We start from the raw sequence: 23041 nt of genomic DNA, 5'->3' as shown, positions 1-23041 counted from the left end.
TGTAGAAATTTTTGTGTTTTGGAGGCATACTAAATTTTCTCAAACTCCTAATGAAGTATAGCAGCTCTTTTGTCTTCTTTGTAGCTGCATCGATATGTTGGGTCCAGGTTAGATCTTTAATTTCGGATGTATTTGCTTATTTTTACTGTTTGCACAATTTGTTCTGTTTTTGTTTGACAGTTAATAAATTTCACAACATATGCTGGTGATACTAAACCTGATTCTGGTTCTTTTTTAATCGGTTTATTGGGTGTCTTTATTTTAAGTTCCCTGTAAGGAGATGATTCTCAAGGTTGTATATAGTATACATACATTAATAATAAAAGTACCTTGATCTTTGAACTTCGACTTTGAGTTCAAGTTTACAGAAGAACCACACTTGCCAGAGCAGAATGTTGTGCTCCTGTCTGGTGCAGAATTCGTTGCAGAAGTAAAACAGAATATTGTACATAACAGTGCACTGAGACTCATAATGGGTTACACAGCTTAAATATGTTCTTTATGTTTGGGCATCAACTCAAGTGACATCAGATGTCAGATTCTAACACCGTTGCTGGAAGCGAAGGTGAGAGATGATGCAGTCACTTACTTTATCGCAATTGGAATTGATTTGTTATTGTCACATGTGCCGACATACAGTGCTAAGCGTGCCTTGCATACTGTTCATACAGATCAGATCATTGCACAGTGCACTGAGGTAGGACAAGGTGAAACAATCACAGGATGCAGAATGAGGTGTAATAGGTATAGAGAAATTATAGTTCCCGTAAAAAATTAGGTGCAAAGTCGTAATGAGTTTCTATGTACCAAGGTGCAATGAAGGGCTCAATCTGCACGTTGTTCCTACTGCGCAAATCAGGTCGAACAAGGTAAAACAATAGCAAAGCAGAATAAGGTGTAAAGACTGCAGTGCAGATAAACGGTAATGTGTGAGATGATAACAAGTCTGTGTTTAAGAGCCTGATAGCAGTGGGATAGGAGCTGTCCTTGAGCCTGGTGGTACGTGCTCTCAGGCTTTTGTATCGTCTGCTTGTTGGCAGAGAGGAGCAGAGAAAATGGCTGGGGTGAGTGGGGGCTTTGGTTCTGCTGCCTGCTTTACTCCGAGAGTGAGAATCGTAGAGTCAGCGGAGGGGAGAGGCTGGTTGCCCTGATGTGTTGAGCTGTGTCCACAGAGCAGTTCCCATACCAAACTATGATGCATCCAGATAGGATGTTTTCAACGGTGCACCAATTAAAATTGATCACTAACATTCTAAGCAAGAGGAGGCAAAAGAAATATGAAAATATTAAGCCTTTATTTGGCCTGCAAAAGGAAGAGTCTGGTAACTCTGAACCAAACCAGAGGGTAACAAATTTGTGGGGTCAATATCTGGAGAAAGCCTTGGTCTTATTCCTGCAGTGTTTAATTACAGCACTGAGCACAGCTCGCAGCGGATGTGACCTTGACAGAGAAACAGTGGTCAGACTAAATAATCTGAGATCTGGACACTGTTCTTCACAGTAGCACTTTACAAAATGAGTGTCTCAGTCAGACTGTGTGAATATGGCACCTGCCTTCTAATTGAAAGCTGCAGTCTTTACAATTCAAGAGACAGGCTCGATGGAATCCACACGTTGAGCAATAATAATTGACAATAGCTGTGAGATTTGAAGGTTGATAGCTGACACCATATAAAAGAGAATGACAAACACTCATCTCATTGATGGTCTAGTCCAGCTATTGCCAATATGATGGAGGTTCCAGCCTTTGTGAAATAATCTGTTGTGTTGTATTTTTTCCAAACCTAGCTTTAGATAAAACAGCAAGTGTTTCATAATTACAAAAAGAACTTGGAACATTTTCCCTGGTGCTTTTTAGGCACCTCTCAAGTACGACCAGTGGTGTAGTGGCATCAGCACCAGACTTCGAGCAAATGGTCCTGGGTTCAGACCTGGGGATCTGATTGCACACTTTCCATCTGTACTGGGCTGAGCATCAAGCTTTCAACTCGGCCCTGTGAAAAACAGATAAAGAAATGGCCCAATGCACCACAAGGCACGGAAAGCAGCAACAACAACGATCAAGTGTCGAAGGAGCAGTGTCTGTGCAACAGGCACCAAATGCTGGAGGAACTCAGCAGGTCAGGTAGCATCTATGGAGAGGAATAAGCAGTCGATGTTTTGGTCTGAGACCCTTCATCAGGACCGGAAAGGAAGCAGGCAGAAGCCAGAATATGAAGATGGGGGAAGAGAAGGGAGTACAATCTGGTAGGTGATAGACCAAGTGAGGGGGAAGGAGAGTGGGTGGGAAGGGGATAATGAAGTAAGAAGCTGGAAGGTGATCAATGGAAAAGGTAAGGGGCTGAAGAAGAAGGAATCTGATAGGAGAGGACGGTAGATCTTGGAAAAAAAGGGAAGGATGGCTACCACATGAGATGTTAGACATGTGAGAAGAAACAAAGAGGTGAGAGGGGAGCCAGGACGGGGAATTTCTTACTTTCCATTACACAAGACTATCTCCTTCAGAAAGGAAGATCTCCACAGATACTACCCGACCTGTGACAGTTTCCAGCATTTTCAGTTTTTATTTTGGATTTCCTGCATCTGCAGTTTTTCTTTGATTTCCGTTATCTATTATCCCCTTGGTACTTCGCTGTAATATCCCTAATGTCTTTCACTCAATCATATGTTGAGTTTGTATTCACCTGCAGAGAAACAAGATAATTTATATTGTATATAATATATATATTATTCCTTCACCATTGATGCTGCCCTCACCCACGTCTCCTCCATTACCCAGACACCACGCTCATCCCATCTTCCCGCTACCTTAATTGGATAGAGTTCCTCTTGTCCTCACCTATCACCCCAGGAGCCTCCATATCCAACGTATTGTTCTTCAATAGGACCCTAGCACCAAACATATCTTTATCTTTCCCCCTTCTCTCTGCTTTCCACAGGGATCGCTCCCTCCATGATCCCTTTTCTATTCATCCCTTCCCATTAATCTCCCTCTTGGAACTTACCCTGCAAGTGGCAGAAGTGCTACAGCTGCCCATTCACCTCCTCCCTCATCTTCATTCAGGCCCACAACAGTCCTTCCAGGTGAGGCAGCACTTCACCTCTGAACCTGCTGGGGTTGCCTACTATATCTAGTGTTCCTGATGGGGCCTTCTCTACATTGTTGAAACTTGCCAGAGATCGGGGGACTGCTTTGTCAAGCACCTTCACTCCATCTGGAAAAGGTATGGATTTCCCAGTGACCAACCATTTCAATTCCAATCCCCATTCACATTCCGACATGTCGTAGCATGGCTTCTTCCTCTGCCATGATGAGGCCACTCTCAGGTTGGAGGAGCAACACCTCATATTCCATTGAGGTAGCCTCCAAACTGATAGCATGAACAACAATTTCTTCAACTTCCCTCTTCTTCATTTCCCCACTTTGGCCCCACTCTTACCTCTTCTCCTCACCTGCCTATCACCTCTGCCTGGTGCCCCTCCTCCGTCCTTTGCTCCCAAGGTCCACTCTCCTCTCCTATCAGATTCCTTCTTCTTCAGCCCTTTACCTTTTCCACCTATCACCTCCCAGCTTCTTACTTTCACACCACTCTGCCACCCACTGGCTTCATCTATCACCTTCTAACTTGTACCCCTTCCCCACCACCCCACCTTCTTATTCTGGTATCTTCCCTCCTTCATTTCCCGTCTGGATGAAAGGTCTCAGCCTGAAATGATGACTATTTATTCCTGGCCTGCTGAGTTCCTCCAGCATTTTGTGTGCGCTGCTGTGGATTTCCAGCATCTCTTGTGTTTAGAGCAGTTAAATTTAGGATTACTTAAGGGGCTGATAAAAGAAACATGGATATTTTCAGATGTAGAAGAGAGTACAGAGATAATTAGGGACAAAAGCATGGAGGGTCTTGTACACAAGGGTGAGAATTTTTTTAAGGAGTGCATAGGGGCGATGGCTGATGAGCAAATAATGGTACAAATGTCAGAACTGTAGGTGAGCTACGATGAACAGTGAACAGCACTGAGATACACTTGGTCCACAAAAATGCTCTGTCAAATATCTGTCTTAATTTAGTGACTTTTCAAGATTCAAGGTCCAAGTTTATTTGTCTTGTGTATATCAAAGCGTACAGTGAAAAGTGTTGTTTGCGTTAACAACCAACACAACCAAGGGTGTACTGGGGGTAGCCCACAGATGTCACCACGCATTCTGGCACCAACATAGCCAGAGTCGTCGGCATTGCCCAAGCACCAGGGGAAATACAGTGCTCCTTCTTGTGGCCCAGGACCTATCATGAAATGGCTTATGAGGGCTCAGGTTTTAATGCTTCATCGTAGTGACCGTGATCCAGGCCGGGAGACACTGCCCAGATTTTTATTTCTCAGGTTGGCACATTAACCCCGTGACCTTCGGAGCAGAAGTTTAGTGAGATGACGCTGACAGTGAGTTAGGGCCTGCCTTTTGTTCTACCAAAGTTCAAAATACATTTATTATCAAAGTATGTATACCATCTACAACCTTGGGATTCGTCTACTTACAGGAGGCCATAAAACGAAGAAACCCAATGGAACCCATTATAAAAAGACCATCAAACAACCAATGTGTGGAAAAAAACAAATCATGCAAACAATAACAGTAAACAAACAATATTCAGAACTAATTTCATGAAAGTGAGTCCAGAGCCGCAAAGCCAGGAGCCCGTTAGTTGCAGACACAAGTAAACCTCACTGACAGCAAGCTTAACACCAGCCCATCCATTGCCTTTGGCCCCAGCACCCTGACCTTTTCAGGCTGGCCCCGTGGCAGTTTAAGGTGGTGCTGGTTTAGACTGGTAGAACAAAAAGGCGTGAGTAATAATGGTTTGCAAACAATGTACGAGCCAGAGTTGAGGATCGGAGACTAATTAGAAGAGATTAAAACTTGGAGTCCATGCACTAAATCAACTACCCAGACCCTTTGTGTAACTTCATTAGTTCCAGAGTTGGGAGTAAAGCCTGTGTAATTCACTGTCGCCATGCTCCACAGGCTTGTTCCCTTCGTTTTTTTCAAAGGCAACTCCATAAATTTGTCAGAGGAAGGCAGCTTGCACACATGCACAAAGCAGCAGGCTTGCAAAGTTCATCTGTTCCTCAATTTACAAAGGAACTAGAACGTTTGCACTCTGGGATGAGGTGCCTATGTGAGTTACTGTTGCCTTCGTGCTTTGTAATGCAAATTGATTGGGAGGGGAGTGTTGGGTTTGGAGGTGTGAGGATGGGGGATGGTGTTGGGAAGGGAAGGGATTTGGGGATCTGTAATATCTTAGATAATGAAGTGCCATTCTTTGCAGTTGACAATTTAATTAACACCTGACTAAATAATACATCCTGTTGACAAATGTTGCTTCAGATTTTATCCTTTTGAAATGTAATTGACTCCGTTTATGGTTGAGGGTTGGTGATTTACAGATTGCTGTTCTTACTGCAAATAGAGTTATACAGCACTGAAATAGGCCCTTCAGCCCATCATATCCCTGCTAATGTTTAACTACCAACATATACTAATCCACTTTCCCTCATCTGTAGTCTTTCATGCCATAGTGTTTCAAATGAATCAGAATGAGGTTCATTATCAACACAAGAAAGTCTACAGATGCCGGGAATCCAGAGCAACACACACAAAACGTGGGAGGAACTCAGGTCAGGCAGCATCTATAGAAACGAATAAACAATCAATGTTTTGGGCCAAGACCCTTCATCAGGACTGAGAAGGAAGGGGCAGTCACCAGAATAAAAAGTTGGGCAGGAGGGCAAAGAGGTCAAGGGCTGGAGAAGAAACGATCTGATAGGAGAGCAGAGTGGACAATAGGAGAAGGGGAAGGAGGAGGCAACCCAGGGTGAGGTGATGGGCAGGTGAGAAGAAGTGAGAGTTCAGAGTGGGGAATAGGGGTGGGGGCAGGGGGAGATCTGTTCACCAGAAGGAGAAATCATTATTATCACTGACAGGTACCGTGATATTTTAAACACAAAAGAGATTCTGCAGATGCTGAAAATCCAGAGAAACACACGCAAAATGCTGGAGGAACTCAGCAGGTCTGACAGCATCTATGGAAAGGAATAAGTAGTCGACGTTTTGGACCAATCTTGGTGAATGTTCTCAGCCTGAAACGTCGGCTGTTTTTTCCTGTCCATAGATGCTGCCTGACCTGCTGATTTCGTCCAGCATTTTGTGTGTTATCGTTGCGAAATTTGTTTCTTTTTGTAACAGTTGTACAGTGCAAGATTGAGAAAAGTTACCGTAAGTTAACAAAAAAAGCACAAAACAGGAATAGTGATGTAGTGTTCACAGTACATTCAGAAATCCGATGGTGGAGGGGACATGCTGTTTCTGAAACGATGAATGTGGATCTTCACACTCAATGATTCAGGAAAAGCTTCTTCTCCTGGTATTAATTGTGGTAAACCATATCTATATGTTGTCACTGGGTTACCTGTCTCGACACGCCCCTCTGCTGACTGCTCCTGTGGCTCCTCCCACAGACCCCTGAATAAATATGATTGTGCCACTACTCCTCCTCTCAGTCCAGGGCAGATACTCAGCATGGTCGAGGTCACATCTTACTGCGAATAAAAGCCTTTCAGTATTTACTCTACTTCCAGTCTTTTGGAGTAATTGACAGTGCATCAGTAATGAGAAGGGGGAATGTCCCAGATGGTGAGGCTCTTTCATGGTGGATGCCATCTTCTTGAAGCACGACTTCTTGAACATGTCCTCAATGCTGGAGAAGGTTGTACAGTGTACCCATAATGGAGCTGGCTGCATCTACAGTCCTCTGCAGACCATTGTGATTGTACTCACTGGAGCCTCCATACCAGCCTGTGATTCATCCGTTCAGAATGTTCTCCACCAGACATCTGTAGAAACTAGTTAAGAGTCTTCGGTGACATACCAAATCTCTTCAAACTCCTAACAAAGTAGTCTCCAGGCCCTTCCACCTTCTCCTTGATGGTAGTAATAAGAGGTGCATGCATCTTGCATCCAGAATGAGAATCAGGTTTTATATCATTGACACATGTCATGAAACTCGATGTTTTGCAGCAGCGTACAGTGTAATATATAAATTACAATATTAAATATATATATTAAAGGATTAAGGTAAATGCATGGTGCAGAAAGAGAGCAAGAAGTAGTGCAAAGAGAGCCCGTGGGTGCTGAGGGTCTGTCATTTAAATGCCCCTTAACTCTTGTGGGAGTAGCTGACTCGACTGCCCTCTCAGACAGTGTGTTCCAGATTCGAAGACACAGCCAATTTCTTCTTCAAAATGTTCTGCCCCTTGCTTTAATCCTGTGGCCTGTGATCACAGACTCCTCTGTGCAGGGAAAAGCTTCTCACTGTCCACCCCATCATAATTTCCCATTCCTCAGTTAGCAGCTCTCCCTCAGCCTCTCTGTTGCCTGGTAAGGAGACCTGGCTTCTCCTCACAGGGGAATGCACCATCTCTGGAAACATCTTCCTGAATCTTCTTTGCAATAACATCGTTCCCATAGTGTCACAGCCAGAACTGCAATGAGAGGGCAGAATAGATTCATCAGGATTCCCACTGTTAACTAATTAATGCTTTATATAACTGTACAGTAACTTCACTGTTCTTGTATTCAGTACCTTGCCAAATGAATGCTATTATCCAATATGCCTTTTTAACCACCTTATCTATCTCAACTGCCAATGTTGTTTCGCTCTCCTAATTACTTTTTTAAAGAAATGCCTACTCTTCATGAACTCCCGTAGGGCCTCTCCTTTTCAGTTCTGTATTCACCATGAGCGACCTTGATATCCCTTGACCAACAGGAAAATGTTTTCCTTGAACTCTCATTTTAATTCACTTGTGAACAACTTACAATCACATTTTTAACATTGTTCCTCCCCATGCCAGTTTGGCATATTAGGTGGCATCCTTGTTTGTCTGTTTTACAAGGCCAAGTTGCTTGATGCTCAGCCCAGCACGAGTGGAACTCATGCAAGGAGCTGACTGGATTTGAACTGGGATTTCTCACTCCAAAGTCTGGTGTGGATGCCACTACACCACCAGCACAGACATTTAGCATTGGTGCAACACACATCAAAGTTGCTGGTGAACGCAGCAGGCCAGGCAGCATCTCTAGGAAGAGGTACAGTCGACGTTTTGGGCTGAGACCCTTCGTCAGGACTAACTGAAGGAAGAGTGAGTAAGAGATTTGAAAGTGGGAGGGGGAGGGGGAGATCCAAAATGATAGGAGAAGACAGGAGGGGGAGGGATGGAGCCAAGAGCTGGACGGGTGATTGGCAAAAGGGATATGAGAGGATCATGGGACAGGAGGCCTAGGGAGAAAGAAAAGGGGGAGGAGGGAAGCCCAGAGGATGGGCAAGGGGTAAGGTCAGAGGGACAGAGGGAGAAAAAGGAGAGAGAGGGAAAGAATGTGTGTATATAAATAAATAATGGATGGGGTATGGGGGGGGGCGCATTAGCAGAAGTTAGAGAAGTCAATGTTCATGCCATCAGGTTGGAGGCTACCCAGACGGAATATAAGGTGTTGTTCCTCCAACCTGAGTGTGTCTTCATCTTGACAGTAGAGGAGGCCGTGGATAGACATATCAGAACGGGAATGGGATGTGGAATTAAAATGTGTGGCCTTTAGCATTGGTATTCATTTTTTATTGGTGTTATTTTTTATCTGTACCGAGATACAGTGCGAGGTTTCGTTTTGCAAGCCACCCTTGCAAATATTTAAAAAACATATATGTAAGTGTATACAAGGGAAAATCAGTAACAGGATGCAGAATCCAGTGCTACAGTTACAGAGGAAGCCGATGCAGGCAGACAATAAGATGCAAGGACCATGAAAAGGTAGTTGTGAGGTCACTATTTGAACTTTAGCGTACAAGAGATTTATTCAAGAGTTTATAACCACGAGATTGAACCTGCCCTTGAGCCCGCTGATGCATTTTTTCAAGTTTTTTGAGCTCTTGTACCTTCCACCTGCTGAGAGGGAGAAGGGAGAATATTTGAACTACGAGGGGGAGTCTCCATGGACTGTAGACAAAGTCCATGCAGAGAAGGCTGGTTTTCTTGTTATTGTGGCCACCACTCTCTATAGTCTTGAGCAGAGCAGTTAAAGGGAAATCCTCATTTATTTTGTGCTCTTTTTGTTTTAATGTCTATACAAATGGATAAGAGCATAAAACAGAGGAGCAGAATTAGCCTATTTGGCCCATGGAGTCTGCTCCGCCTTTCCATCCTGGCTGATTTATTTTTAAACAAACAAACAAAATATAGAGGAATAATAAATTAGCAATGGTGGAACAGACTTGATGGGCTGAATGGCCTAACTCTGCTTATGGCCGTATGGTCTTATGGTCTAAACAGCAGTTGTACAAGACTAGGCAGATACATTTTCAAAGAGCTGACACATGCAAGTCAACCTGACTGGCCGAATCTATGCCATGACAGATAAAAATAAAAGATAGTTCGGTCACATTTTAAATGCTGGAGCAACTCAGCAGGTCAAGCAGCACCTATGGAAAGGAATCAAGAGTCATTGTTTCCATGAGTCCTGATGAATGGTCTTGGCCCAAAATGTTGACTCTTTATTCCTCTCCATTGATGCTGTCTGGCCTGCTGAGTTCCTGCAGCGTTCTGTGTGCGTTACTCTGGATCAACAGAAGCTCTTGTTCAGAGTTTGTTTGGATTACCTGTGCATCGTTCCCTTCCTGGTCGTGTTTCTCTTTCTGCTGTATTCCCTGCTCACACAACGGCCTTTACACTGTGAAGGCTATGCTCTAGTCTGCTTCTCTGGTTAACGTGCAGCATCACTGTTGGTGAGACATGGCTTACGATTTAGCTTCGTGCAGCTTGGCAAGGAACGTGTGCTGTTGCAGTGGGCTAGTGCTGACCTGCTGTTCTGAAGCACATCAGATGAGACTAGTTACTCTGGCAGGCATCGCCACTTCACGCTGGCATGGGCACGAACACATGTCCAGACACTGAGAGGCACTTGACTGAAAACTGGTAAGTGAAATAAGATCTGGCAGCTTGGTTGTTACCCCGACCATGTCTCGCAGCTCTTGCCAGCTCATTAGTTGTGCTACTGGGGAGAGGAGGAGAGAGGGGAGGCGCAGAGTAGAAATCTGCCGAGGCACCGCTGTAGCATCGCGGTTGGCGCGACACTGTTACAGCCCGGGGTATTAGAGTTCTGAGCTCAATCCTGATGTCATCTGTAAACAGTATAGACAATCTCCCTGTGGAATGCGTGGACTTTCTCCGGGTCCGCCGGTTTTCTCCCACAGTCCGAAGACGTGCCAGTTAACAGATAATTAGTCATTGTAAATTGTCAAGTGATCGAGGGTTGCTGGGTGGCGCAGCTGGAAGGGCCGGAAGGACTGATATCTTGATGTACCTTGATAAACAAGTAAGGAAAGAAAGAAGGAAATATGCTGTTGATAATGAAATGTCTTTTATTTAATAGCCTTCTTGGTAGCACAATTGATTTGCTTTGGACCATCACAGTAAAGGGTTGCTATGTTTTGCAGAAGCACAGCAGCAACGTGTGTGGATCATGTATATGACAGAATTAACTAGGCTTACACTGTGTCTGTGCCCTTTGACATTATCTCTCCTAGTAATTCACAGTTCCACTTTCCCATAATTTTTTTCTCTCACTACCCATTTCCTTGGATTTTCTCTTTACACATTTTAGAGTCATAGAATACTACAACACAGAAAAAGGCCCATCGACCAAACTATTATTTTGCCACACTCTCACCACCCTCTGGGTGAAGAAGTGCCCCCTCATGTTGCCCTCAAACATTTCACTTTCACCCTTAACTCATGAACTCTAGTTGTAGTCCCACCCAAACTCAGTGTAAAAAAACTTGCTTGCTTTAAACTTATATATACCCCTCGTAATTTTATATACCTCTATCAAATCTCCCTTTATTCTCCTATGTGCTCGGAAATAAAGTTAAAACATATTCAAACTTCCCCTGTCACTCAGATCCTCAAGTCTCGGCAACATCCTTGTAAATTTTCTCTGTACTGTTTTGATCCTATTGATATCCTACCTATAAGCAGCTGGGACCTTCACTGGATCTATCCCATTTAATTCTGGCCTAAGTTTGCATCTCTTTCATCATATTGTCCACCCCACTCTAACTCTTCCTCCTCCTATCTGCTTCAGTCTGTCTCACCCCTCCTCTTTGCCTTGCAAGATGTCTCTGTGACCATCATCCATCTCCAGCCGTGAGCTTGTTTCTGCGGCCAGCAACTGTAAATAAAGTGGATGAATTGTCTGCTGCACGATAGGTTTTTAACACACGTTTAGAAAATTCAGCACTCACCTAATGTCTTCTGAAGATCTGTGACTACAGTGTGTATCATCCACCAGGTGGACTGCAGAATCTCACCAAGGCTTTCTCAGCAACATGTCCTCTTTCTCCATCACCTAGAAGGACAAGGCTAGCAGGGACTTGAACCATAACCTTCCAGGTCAAAGGCCATGCTGACCTGCAAATAGACGACAAAGTTCTAAATACAGTCACTTAAGTATGATGAGCCGAGTGTTGGTCTGGTGGCATCTACACTGGACTTCAAGGCAAGCAGTCCCGGGTTCATATCAGGCCAGCTCCTTGCACGCTTTCCATCCCTGCTGGGTTGAGTGTTGAGCCAGCAACTCAACCTCATAAAACACAGACAAAAGTGCTAAAGAAACAGCAAGGTTGATGCCCGATATGCCACACGGCGCTTAAAGGAACAACAACACTGTCCAGAAAGAGTGCAGTGGCTCTCAAAGTTGGCACACTGTCACCTTAAAAGCCAGTGGAATGGAGCGACCTGGTGGCCAAGCAGTTAGCGTAACACTTTGTAGCGCCGGTGATTGTTTCTGGATTCAATTCACATTGCTATCTGTAAGGAATTTGTACTTTCTCCCCATTATTGTGTGGAATTCTTCCGGGTGCTCCAGTTTCCTCCTATATTTCAAAGGTGTATGGGTTAGGGTTCGTGAGTTCTGGGCATGCTGTGTTGGTGCTGGAAGCATGGCGACACTCGTGGGCTGCCCCTGGCATATCTCAGGCTGTGTTGGTCGTTGATGTAAATAACGCATTTTGCTGTGTTTCAATGTTTCAATTTGTATGTGACACACAGAGATAATTTTTAAAGATCTATTATCTTTAATATATCATAACTCTGGTCCTGTTAATAATGTCTATCTCCACTGCACTTTCTCTGTAACACCTTATTCTGCATTCTGTTTTCCGTATCACTGCCTTCGTGTACCCCTGTATGAGACAATCTCTCTGCATTCCATGTAGTCAATAAAGCTTTTCACTCTATTTTAGTACATGTGATAATGATCCTAGGAATGAAAGGGTTAACAGATGGGAAGCCTTTGATGGCTCTGGCCCTGTACGGGCTGGAGTTTAGAAGAATGATGGCGGGATTTCATTGAAACCTATCAATGTTGAAAGGCCTCAACAGAGTGGACGTGGAGAGGATGTTCCAATAGTGAGAGTGTCTAGGACCAGAGGGCACAGCCTCAGAATAGAAGGATGTCCTTTAGAACAGAGATGAAAAGGGATTTCTTTAGTCAGAGCGTGAAGTATCTGTGGAATTTATTGCCACAGACAGCTGTGAAGACCAAATCATTGGGTATATTTAAAGCAAAGTTGATAGGTACTGAAGTAGTAAGAGTGTCAAAGTTTATGGGGAGAAGGCAAGATGATGGGTTTGAGAGGGTTAATAAACCACCTATAATCAAATTCCGGAACAGATTCAGTGGGGTGAATGGCCTATTCTACTCCTTCGCCTTTTGGTCTTATAATGAACTAATACCCAGAGATGAAATAATAAACTGCCCAGTCTGTGTCTTACCATTTGCAATTCCTCTTCTAATACCATTTATTTTATGTCTCTTTAGGTTTTAAATTGTGTGAATCCAGTCAATGAGAATAGTCCTGAGATTTGCACCAAGACTCTCAACTGTGACACCATCACCCAGGTCAAGGAAAAGATCTTAGATGCCATCTTCAAGAATTTACCCTGCTCTCATCGACCAAAAGCCGCTGATATGGACTTGGGTAAGGATTGTTACTGAGAAGAAGTGAACCTTTAACACCAGCCACTGCCCTACTAGTTGGCTGCAGGCAACGTTGTTGTTTGTGGCAGCTTTGAGGCTGGTGGGTCGCTGGAATCATGAGGAGGAAGTGGAGGGCATATGGAGATTTAGGCAACTGGGGGTATTTAAAGAGGAAGTTGGTAATTATTTTGAAAGATCAGGGAATTGAGCACCATGGGGATCTGGTGAAGAAAAAGAGTTGAGCCTGAGGCAGATCAGCCACAATCATATTGAATGATCGGTGAAGACTGAGTAGCTGGGTTACCAGCTCTTGCTCGAGTTCAAATGCTATTATTCTCATGGGTAGATTTACCCAGGGCATAAGTGCCATGAAAATCAGCTTTTTGCTGCTGTAGCGCAGTACATTACAAACATGACAAATATAATTAATATCAACTTCAATTATGTATAACTTACATGATTAAATCAACAAATATAAACATCATGTCAGTGCGAGTTGAGAGAAATATAGAATGAGGAATTTCAGCTCAGCTCAAGAGCCTGATGGCAATGGGGAAGAAAGTGAGTCCAGCTCACAGCTATGGAGGCAACTGGAGCTCCAGGGGCAGGGCTTTCTCCTCTGGCTCAGAAGGTGATGGGAAATGTATTCAGGAATGAGAAGCCTGTGCAAATACCTATGAACTCACCTTCAAGGACTCTTTATCTCATGTTCTTGATATTTACTGCTTATTTATTTGTTGTTACTTTTTCTTCAGTATTTGCACAGTTTGTTGTTCGGCTGTCCTGTTGGCTGTGATCTTTCATTGACGCTATTGTGTTTCTTGGATTCACTGTGAATGCCTGCAAGAAAATGTATCTCAGGGTTGTATATGGTGACATATATGTAGTTTGATAATGAATTTACTTTGAACTTTGAACTCTGGAAATGAAGGCAGGCGTTTCTAGTGCAGTACAGGTCCTCCTCGGTTTTCTGTGTTCTGCTTGTAACTTGGCAACTCAGAATTGTGGCCAGAAACTGATTTTCCACATGGCAGAAGATGTCTGCAGCTGGCAGAACCATCCTGCCAATCTACCAGACGCTTGTTTGCATGTATGGGGTGTGCATAAGTCAGACATTCACCAGCTGGGCAGGGTGTGTACCGAGGGAGTGCTGCTGTGTCAGAAATACTGTGTTTCAGATGAAATATGAAACCCAGGCTGTGAGTGCTTTTCAGAATCAGAACCCGATTTATTATCACAGACATGAGTCGTGAAATGTGTTGTTTTGTGGCAGCGGTGCAACCCAATGCATACAAAATTACTACAGGTTACGATAAGAAATATATAAAAATAAATAAGTCATGGAAAAGAGAGAGCAAAATACTGAGGTAGTGTTCTCTTAGGTTCATGAACCTTTCAGAAATCTGATGGTGTTCCTAAAACTTTGTGCAGAGCATTTTAACTCGACGCATCACCGTCTGCTACAGAGAGGTTTGAAGAGACACATTCAACGTTTTACGAACAGCTGCTTCCCCTCCATTGATTTCTGAACGGACGAGGAACTAACCCATGAACACGACCTCAGTACTTTTGCTCTCTTTGGGCACTACTTACTTAATTTAATATTTTTATATTTATTTCTTATTGCCATTTTTTGTTTTTGTATGTCTTGCACTGTACTGCTGCCACAAAATAACAAATTTCACGATGTACGTCAATGGTATTAATCCTGACTCTGACGTTGTGTATGCGTCTTCAGGCTCCTGTGCCTCCTCCCTCATGGTAGTAGTGAGTAGAGGGTCTGTCCTGGATGGTGAGGGTCCTTAATGATGGATGTCACCTTCCTGACAGAAGGAAAGGTTTCTTTCTTCCAGACACAAGGAAACATTTCTGGTAGTCTGAGCTATTCCCCGCTCTTCCTGCGACATCTTGTTGCTCAGGAACTGTCTCCACCATTACAAAAGCACTTTGTCGACTGTATGAGATTTTGGGACTGCTGGAATTGTGAAAGGTGCTCTTCAAATGCATTTACCAGGAGGTGACAAAATATTGGCATAGATATCAGACTTTTTGCTGCTCCTCCCCCATGAATCCCACCATGACAGCTGGGGAATTTACATTCAAGTAATTAAATAAATCAGGAATTATGAAAAAAATGTTCAGTAATCATAACCAGGAAACAGCTGTGCCATGAACGAAACCCATCTGGTTCATTAATGTCCTTCACCAAACTCACCCAGCCTGCTCTAGAGGTGATTCCAGACCCACCAGTGTGGCCAAATCTTAACTACAGCCTTACTTAAGGGGAATTAGGGTTAGGCAATCAATGCTGGTATTGCCATTCACAATCACATAGAAAATCCAATCACAATCACAATCCCTCACTCATTTGCTAATCTCCCTAAAGAGTTTGACCAGAGAAGTGTGCCAAGGTAGTGTAGATGCAGCCATTAAATTTGACACAGTTGTCTGACCTGGCTCACACTCCTACTCTGAGTTTCCATGTTGGGATTATCAGCTTGAACTCCTGCCAGAGAAGATTTCATAGGTATTTGGCCTTTCCAAGCCACAGACTACACCACATTTAAAAATAAACAGGTTGGCATTAATAACAAAAACATAGATGCTTCCTGCAAGATCCAATTACCTCAAGTAGAAAGGCCTGGATCACCCTCTGTGCTCCGGAGTTTCTTTGAAGGTGTCCGTGGAGTGGGACTCACAATCTGGGCGAGGTCACTCCCCACTACACCTCACACGTCATGCAAATGTGATCGGGAATTCAGGAGTCGGTGTAGCAGGACAGGATAAAACAGGCAGCAGTAGCAACCCAGCCAATTAAAATTACTGCATCTTGTTGTGGGAACGAATAACAGAAAAGTATTCCATGTTCTTGTGTTCACAGACTTGTTTGACTTGTGACACCTGGTTTTTTATTATTATTATTGGTTTACCATTGTCACAGGTACCAAGATACAGTGAAAAGCTTGTCTTACATACTGTTCGTATTGTTACATACTGTTGTGTCTTGAGCTAGAATATGGGGCATGGTAGTGTTGCGGTTACCATAACGTTTTATCGTGCCAGCGATCCTGCAAGAAGTACAATTAAGGAGTCCATGTAAGGTGTTTGTCCATTCTCCCTGTGACCGTGTGGGTTTCCCCAGGCACTCTGCTTTCCTCCCACGTTTCAAATACTACAAATTGGTAGGCTAGTTGGCCATACGGTTGTAATTGGGCAGCCTGTTACCGCACCGTATCTCGAATTGAAAATAAAAACTAAAATAAAGAAGGTGCAGTAAACTGCAAAACCATAACAAGGTAGATTGTGTGGTCGAGAGACCGTCTCAGTGTGCGAGAGGTCCATTCAAGGGTCTGATAACAGTGGGATAGAAGCTGTCCTTGAGCATGGTTGATGGTATATACCTCCAGGCTGATGGCAACGGGAAGAAGAGAAAATGTCCGATTAGGGTTCTGATTCAGAGAATCTATTCTCAGTGGTTGACCGATGGCCTCAGCTGATAAATGTATTCCTCAGTGTAGAGTCAAGCAGGGAAGCCCAGCAGGATCCCAGCTTCAGTTTCTGGCCTGTAGAAAATTAGCAATCCCAATTGGTCACAGTGCCCTTGGCCCACCCTGATATCTGCCTGAGGTCCTGACCTCTGGTAGTTCAATAAACCCAGAAAATTAGTGCGTCCGTGTTCATATGCATGTCCTGTACTGCATGCACTCTGTGTGCAAAGTGTTGTATGCTTTCAAATAGTGCCTTTGATGTGGTAAAAAAAAATCAGTGCCTCAAAGGAATATAATCAAACAATATCTTTTTCTTGCCATTTAAAGAGACGTTAGGAGAGAAAACAAAAAACTTAGCATAGGATAGAGTAACATACACAGAATACTGGAGGAACTCAGCAGGTCAGGCAGCATCTATGGAAAGGAATAAACAGCTGACATTTAAACAGTTGACATCTTTGGAAAGGAATAAACAGCTGACATTTTGGGCCAAGACTCTTCATCAGGATGAGAAAGGAAGGGGGAAGAAGCTAGAATAAGAAGGTGGAGGGAGGGGAAGGGGGACAAGCTAGAAGGTGATAGGTGAAGCCAGGTGAGGGGAAAGGTAGATGGGTGATAAAGTCATAGTGTCAGAGAAAAGTACAACACAAAAACAGGCCCTTCAGCCCATCTAGTTCAGACCAATCCATTTAAACTGTCTTTGCCCAGCGACTTGCACCAGGCCCATAGCCCTCCGTACCCCTACCTTCCATGTACAGATCCAGACTTATCTTAAATGCTGAAATTGCGCTTACATGCACTACTTGCACTGGCAATTCTTTGCACACTGACTTGACCCTCTGAGTGAAGAAGTTTCCCCTCGTATTCAGCTTAAGCTTTTCAACTTTCATCCTTAACCCATGACCTCTAGTTGTAGTCTCACCCAACCTCAGTGGAAAAAGTCTGCTTGCATTTACCCCCTCATAATTTTGTATACCTCTATCAAATCTCCCCTCAATGTTGTATGTTCCAAGGAATAAAGTGCTAACCTAGTCAGTCTTTCCTTATAACTCAGCTCCTCTAAACCTGGTAAACATCCTTGTATACTTTCTCTGTAATCTTTCAACCTTATTTACAATTTTCCTGTAGGTAGGTGACCAAAATTGGACACAGTATTCCAAATTAGGCCTCATCAATGTCTTATACAACTTCAATGTAACATCCCATCACATGTACTGAATACTTTGATTTATGAAGGGTGGGGGAGGGGAGATGAAGTAAGAAGCTGGGAGGTGATAACTGGGGAAAGAAAAGGGCTGGAAGAGAAGGAATCTGATAGGAAAAGAGAGTGGACCATGGGAGAAAGGAAAGGTACCAGGGGAGGTGATAGAAGAGAAGAGGTAAGAGGCCAGAGTGGGAAATGGAAGAAGTGAATAAGGAGAGGGAGAAAAATTACCTGAAGTTAAATAAATCAGTGTTCATACCATTAGGTTACATTTTAAGGAGGAACTTAGAAGATAAGGCAAAGAAACTTAAGTGTGAGAAATTGAGAGCTCTGGGTAAAATAGCCAAGGTTACATTGTCAGTGGTGGAGCAATTAAAAATCTTATTTGATCAAGAGGCCAAAGTTAAAGAAACTTAGAAAACTTCTGAATGATGTGGGGCTGAGTCTGCGGAGCCAAGGGCTATGAAAGAATCTGAACACACAGCAGTGTTGTATGTGTGTAATCATAGTCCAGGCGAACTCAGCAAGACTGAGCATTTGAGAGAAGGACTAGGGCAGCATGAGAAGTGACATAACTTGAGTTGTTATTCACTCTGCAGAAAATCGAATGGGGTAGAAAGAAAATCAAGTGCTCATCTTAAAGACGGTAGTAACTGCTTGGCTCTGTCTAACCTGCATACTTGAGGAAATGGACTGGGCATTACAAATGACCTCTACAGGTCAAGTAGGTCAACCGTCAATTGTGAGTCAATGAAACCAGTTAGAGACATTGTCTAAGCTGAAAGAGATTTCTTCCTTCCATTTGTGTACTTGTTTACTTTTGATAATCAAGTCCCATTGATCTGCACTTCAGGGTAGAATGGAATTTGCTCCTTTACTGAGCCTCTCCCTCCCGTTCAATGATCATATATGTCACCATAGGCAACCCTGAGCTTCATTTACTTGAGGACATTCACAGTAAATGCAAAGAAACACAATAGAATCAATGAAAAACTGCACACAAAGGCAAACAACCAATGTGCAAAAAACAATGAATTGTGCAAATACAAAAACGCAAAGACAAAATTATAATAATAAAGAAGAATAAATTATTCAGAACACAAGTTGAAGAGTGCTTGAAAGTAAGTCCATAGTTTGTGGAATCAGTTCAGTATTGAGGTGAGTGAAGTTATCTCCTCTGGTTCAGGATCTTGATAGTTGAGGAGTAATAACTATTCCTGAACCTGGTGGTGTGGACCTAAGGCTCCTGTATTGCCCTCCTGATGGCAGCAGTGAGGAGAGCATGGCCGAGATGGTGGGGGCTCCTGATGATGGATGTTGGTTTCCTGCAACAGTGCTCCTTGTAGATGTGCTCAATGGTGGGAAGGGCTTTTACCTGTGATGGACTGGGCTGTACCCACTACTTTTTGGAGACTTCTCTGTTCAAGAGCATTGGTATTTCCATACCCGGCCATGATGCAATAATAATTCTTTCTCATTAACTTTCCACTCATCTCTACACCCTCCACACTCCCATTTCCCTCCCCATTGCTGGGACCCACCCCTTCTGACAGAATGGCGACAGGGAAGAATGACCCGAGTGATTCTGCAGGATGAGGATGTCACCACGAAGATCGAGAATGACTGGAAGCGGCTGAACACACTGGCACATTATCAGGTGAGGCAAGCATGGAAGCTTTTCTAGGGCAGCTGTCAATCAGCACCTCAGAGAGAGCAAGAAAAAGTTTGAATTGGATCGGAAGGGTTGGCCGTATGCCTTGTGCAAATTACAGATTCCTCCCTCTGATAGAAACGTCCTTTCTTCATTAATGTGCAAATAATTTGGAAGATAAGCCATCAACCGCTAAATTAGGGATTTGACTTTGGACCACATTGGTGTTAAATTAAATGTCACAGTGTTGACTGCCAGCGTGGAGGTGGGAAGGAAAAACAGATTAGAAATTGATTGGATCGGAGATGTGATAATGAAGACAGGAGTTAATTCTTTCATTGGAGAGGGCAAGTTATCCTTGACAAATCCTGTCAGAATCTCAGGTTGTTAGTGTGCTGGCAGTGCAGTGGAGGTCCAATATTGAAAGTGATAGTTTTGAGCTTTTCCATCAGTGATGTTAATGCCTGCCTGCATATGTAATTCTCTGTATAGTGAGCACCTAAATTCTGCTAATAAATAACAAAGCCAAAGTTGATGGCCATGTCCACGAGGTTTTCTGACAGGATGTGATCAATTTAAATAAAGATATGCCACTTGACTCCAGGTGCAAGGGATTGATATGAATATTGCTTGCCTACTCTGCCCAGAGTGAGTGTGTCGGATGAATAATTGGACGTGAGGAGCTGGCAGACTCTATCATTACGATCGGTTGAAATTTGTTTGCTTTATTTCGTACCTTGCACTGCTTTACGTAGGGGGCAAACATGGAGGCACTGCCTCAGAATAAAGGGACGTCCGTTTGGAACAGAGGCTGTTGAATCTGAGGAATTCGTTACCATAGACAGCAATGAAGGCCAGGTCATTGGGTGCATTTTAGGACGAGATTGATAGGTTCTTGATTGGTAAGGGGTTCAGGGTTATGGGAGAGAAGGCAGGAGATTGGGATTAAGGAAACTAACTCTTCCATGGCTGAATAGCAGAGCTGTCCGGATGGGATGAATGGCCTAATTCTCTTCCTATATCTTATGGTAAGCACATTCTTCATCTCTGAAGTCTGATTTTAAACCAAGACAATTATTACAATTGTCTTGTGTTATGAAAATGATTAAAACAAGATAAAATAAGCATTACCCTCAACCATCAGGTTCCTGGACTGGGGTGGATCACTTCACTCACTTCAAGTCTGAACTGATTCCATAACCTACATACTCACTTTCAACACACGTTCTCAGTATTATTTATTTTTCTTTGCACAATTTGTCTTCATTTGCACATTGGTTGTTTGTCAATCTTTGGTTATGTATAGTTTTTCATAAATTCTATTGCATTTCTTTATTTTCCTGTAAATACTTGCAAGAAAATGAATCTCAAGGTAGTAAATGGTTACATATATGTACTTAGATTAATACGTTTGTACATTTATTTTGACTTCGAAGACAAATCCAAAGGGAGTCAAGGCCTCCTGCCCCAACATATGTAGCACATCTGATGCCGTTTCACTGCAACATTACAACTTCCTGCAACTCTACAGGAACGAGTTGAACTTCAGATGTTAGGTTGAAGCCACTTATTTCAGAGGAAGTACCACTTTAGATCTGGCCTTTGCTCCTTCTAAGAGCAATGGACATGGAACGTAGGATAGCTTATTCCCCAGAGTAATAAGCATAAAGATGTATGAAGCATTGCGCAGAAGGACACAGATCAGGACAGTGTCATCCCCTTCAGGCTCCTCTCCAAGTCACATGTCGTCCTGACTCAGATGTCGTCTTTCTTCATCATTGGGTCAGAGTCATGGGGATTCCCTACCCAGCAATGTGAGTCCAGGAAAGTAACAGCTCAAAATAACCCTCAATAATATCCTCCAAGCCTGATCAGAAGCATTCAGATCTGGAAAACGTATTGAAAATGTAAAATCTCTTCCTCCGGCAGCTAGTCCATGACTTCCTGCAATGACCCAGACAGGCAGCTATAATTTGAGGGAAGACATTCTCCCTGGTGGCTTTCATCCTGCCATCAGTCACCCTCCCTTTCAAGGCATTGTCTTGTTACAAATGTTAAACTGTAAATAGGTGGGGTGGAGATGCGTCTCTACTAAAGGCGCTCTTTCCCTCCGCTAGCCTGCAGGTCACCCTTGAGCTAGGTGCACCTGCTTGGCGCACGCATCAGGGTCACCTGAAGTCATGGGAGTAGGCGGCAGATGGTCGTACGAGCAGCTGGTGCATATCACAAGTGCTGGTTATGCGACCAATAATGCCAGACAACAATCTCTGAAGAGTATTGATAATGGCTGGGGTCAACAGTCTTGTAAAGACACCGCCCAGAAGAATGAAATGGCAAACCATTTCTGGAGAAAAATTTGCCAAGATCAATCATGGTCACGGAAAGACTATGATGATGATAAAATAGCCCGTGGTAAGATTACAGAGGAAAATAGTGGATCCAGGACTTGTTTTCCTGTGATTTAGGAAGCTGAAGTATATAGAATCATACAGAACAGAAACAGGCCCTTCAGCCCAACTAGTTCGTGCTGACCAAAAATCCCCATCTATGCTGGTTTAATTTGCCAGTAAGTTAGACCCATTTACCTACATATTGGTATATAGGATCATGAGGCACATAGATAAGGTGAATGTTCATAGTTTTTGTCACAGGGTAGGAGAGTTTAAAACTGTGACCAGTCTGTGAGGCAGATTGTGGACAGAAAAAGGTAAAAGATTGCTTTATTTGTCATACGTGCATTGAAACATCGGAGCATATAGTGAACTGTGTCATTTGTGTCAATGACTGACACAGTCCAGGATGTGATGGGGACAGCCAACAAATGTCGCCACACATTCCAGCACCAACACAGCTCGCCCACAGTTTACTAATGCGAACCTATGTGTTTTTGGAATGTGGGAGGAAAGGGAGTCTTTCATCCCAGGTTGGACTTGGGTGGTGTTTCCTATAGTGTACCAGGGTCTTGAATCTCCCTTGATTCCTCTGGAGTTCTTTGCAGTGAATGACCAACACGGTTGAGACCTGGTCACTGGCATCCTGTCATGACCCTGAAGTTGTTCTAGAGCAGTGTAATGCTCAATCAGGGTCATGGGTCTGGCAAGCCATGCAGAAAGCATTCTCTGTGAATAGGTTTATTAATCATATATTTACAAAGAGTAAAAATTCGACCAAACATTCATGTTCCCCAAGTTACAGACAGTACAAAGCTGAATACTCAACAGACGTGTGCATTCAGCTAACATACATAGTTAAAAGTGTGCACAGAGCATACCTTCCCAATGGTTCTTGTCATAAACAAAGGATGAAAAGAGCAAGCCCCTTCCATGAGCTATTTTATATACCCAGGATATTTGAAACTGGACACCAATGGGAAAAGCAGTTGCAGCTTCTAAACTAACCAATTACAATGGAAGTGACTTTGGACAATCAAAGTAAGGCATGTCCCACAGGACAAGCAGGAATTCCCAACCCGGGGTCCACGGACTCCTCAGTTAATGGCAGGGGTCGATGACATTAAAAAGGCTGGGAATTCCTGCTCTAGTCATATAATTCTGAGCAACAACCAGACTTGATTGCAAGCAGCCTTCAAAATGCTAAAGGAAGGAAGCCAGTGA

General features: G+C 43.4%; 1 protein-coding gene across 5 annotated transcripts in view; it reads left to right on the top strand.

Annotated features, from left to right (window-relative positions):
• The window catches only part of plxna4 (plexin A4), an 811940-nt gene that overhangs the window by 742835 nt on the left and 46064 nt on the right, over window positions 1–23041 (top strand). For all 5 annotated transcript variants that reach the window (XM_072241488.1, XM_072241485.1, XM_072241487.1 and 2 more), the window contains exons 25-26: window positions 12926–13085; window positions 19330–19433. In XM_072241488.1, the coding sequence (XP_072097589.1) occupies window positions 12926–13085; window positions 19330–19433 (264 nt within the window). The remainder of the gene's footprint in view (window positions 1–12925; window positions 13086–19329; window positions 19434–23041) is intronic.

This window comes from Mobula birostris, chromosome 23 (assembly GCF_030028105.1).
Source record: "Mobula birostris isolate sMobBir1 chromosome 23, sMobBir1.hap1, whole genome shotgun sequence".
Taxonomy (NCBI): domain Eukaryota; kingdom Metazoa; phylum Chordata; class Chondrichthyes; order Myliobatiformes; family Myliobatidae; genus Mobula; species Mobula birostris.
This window is presented reverse-complemented; position numbering and strand designations above follow the sequence as displayed.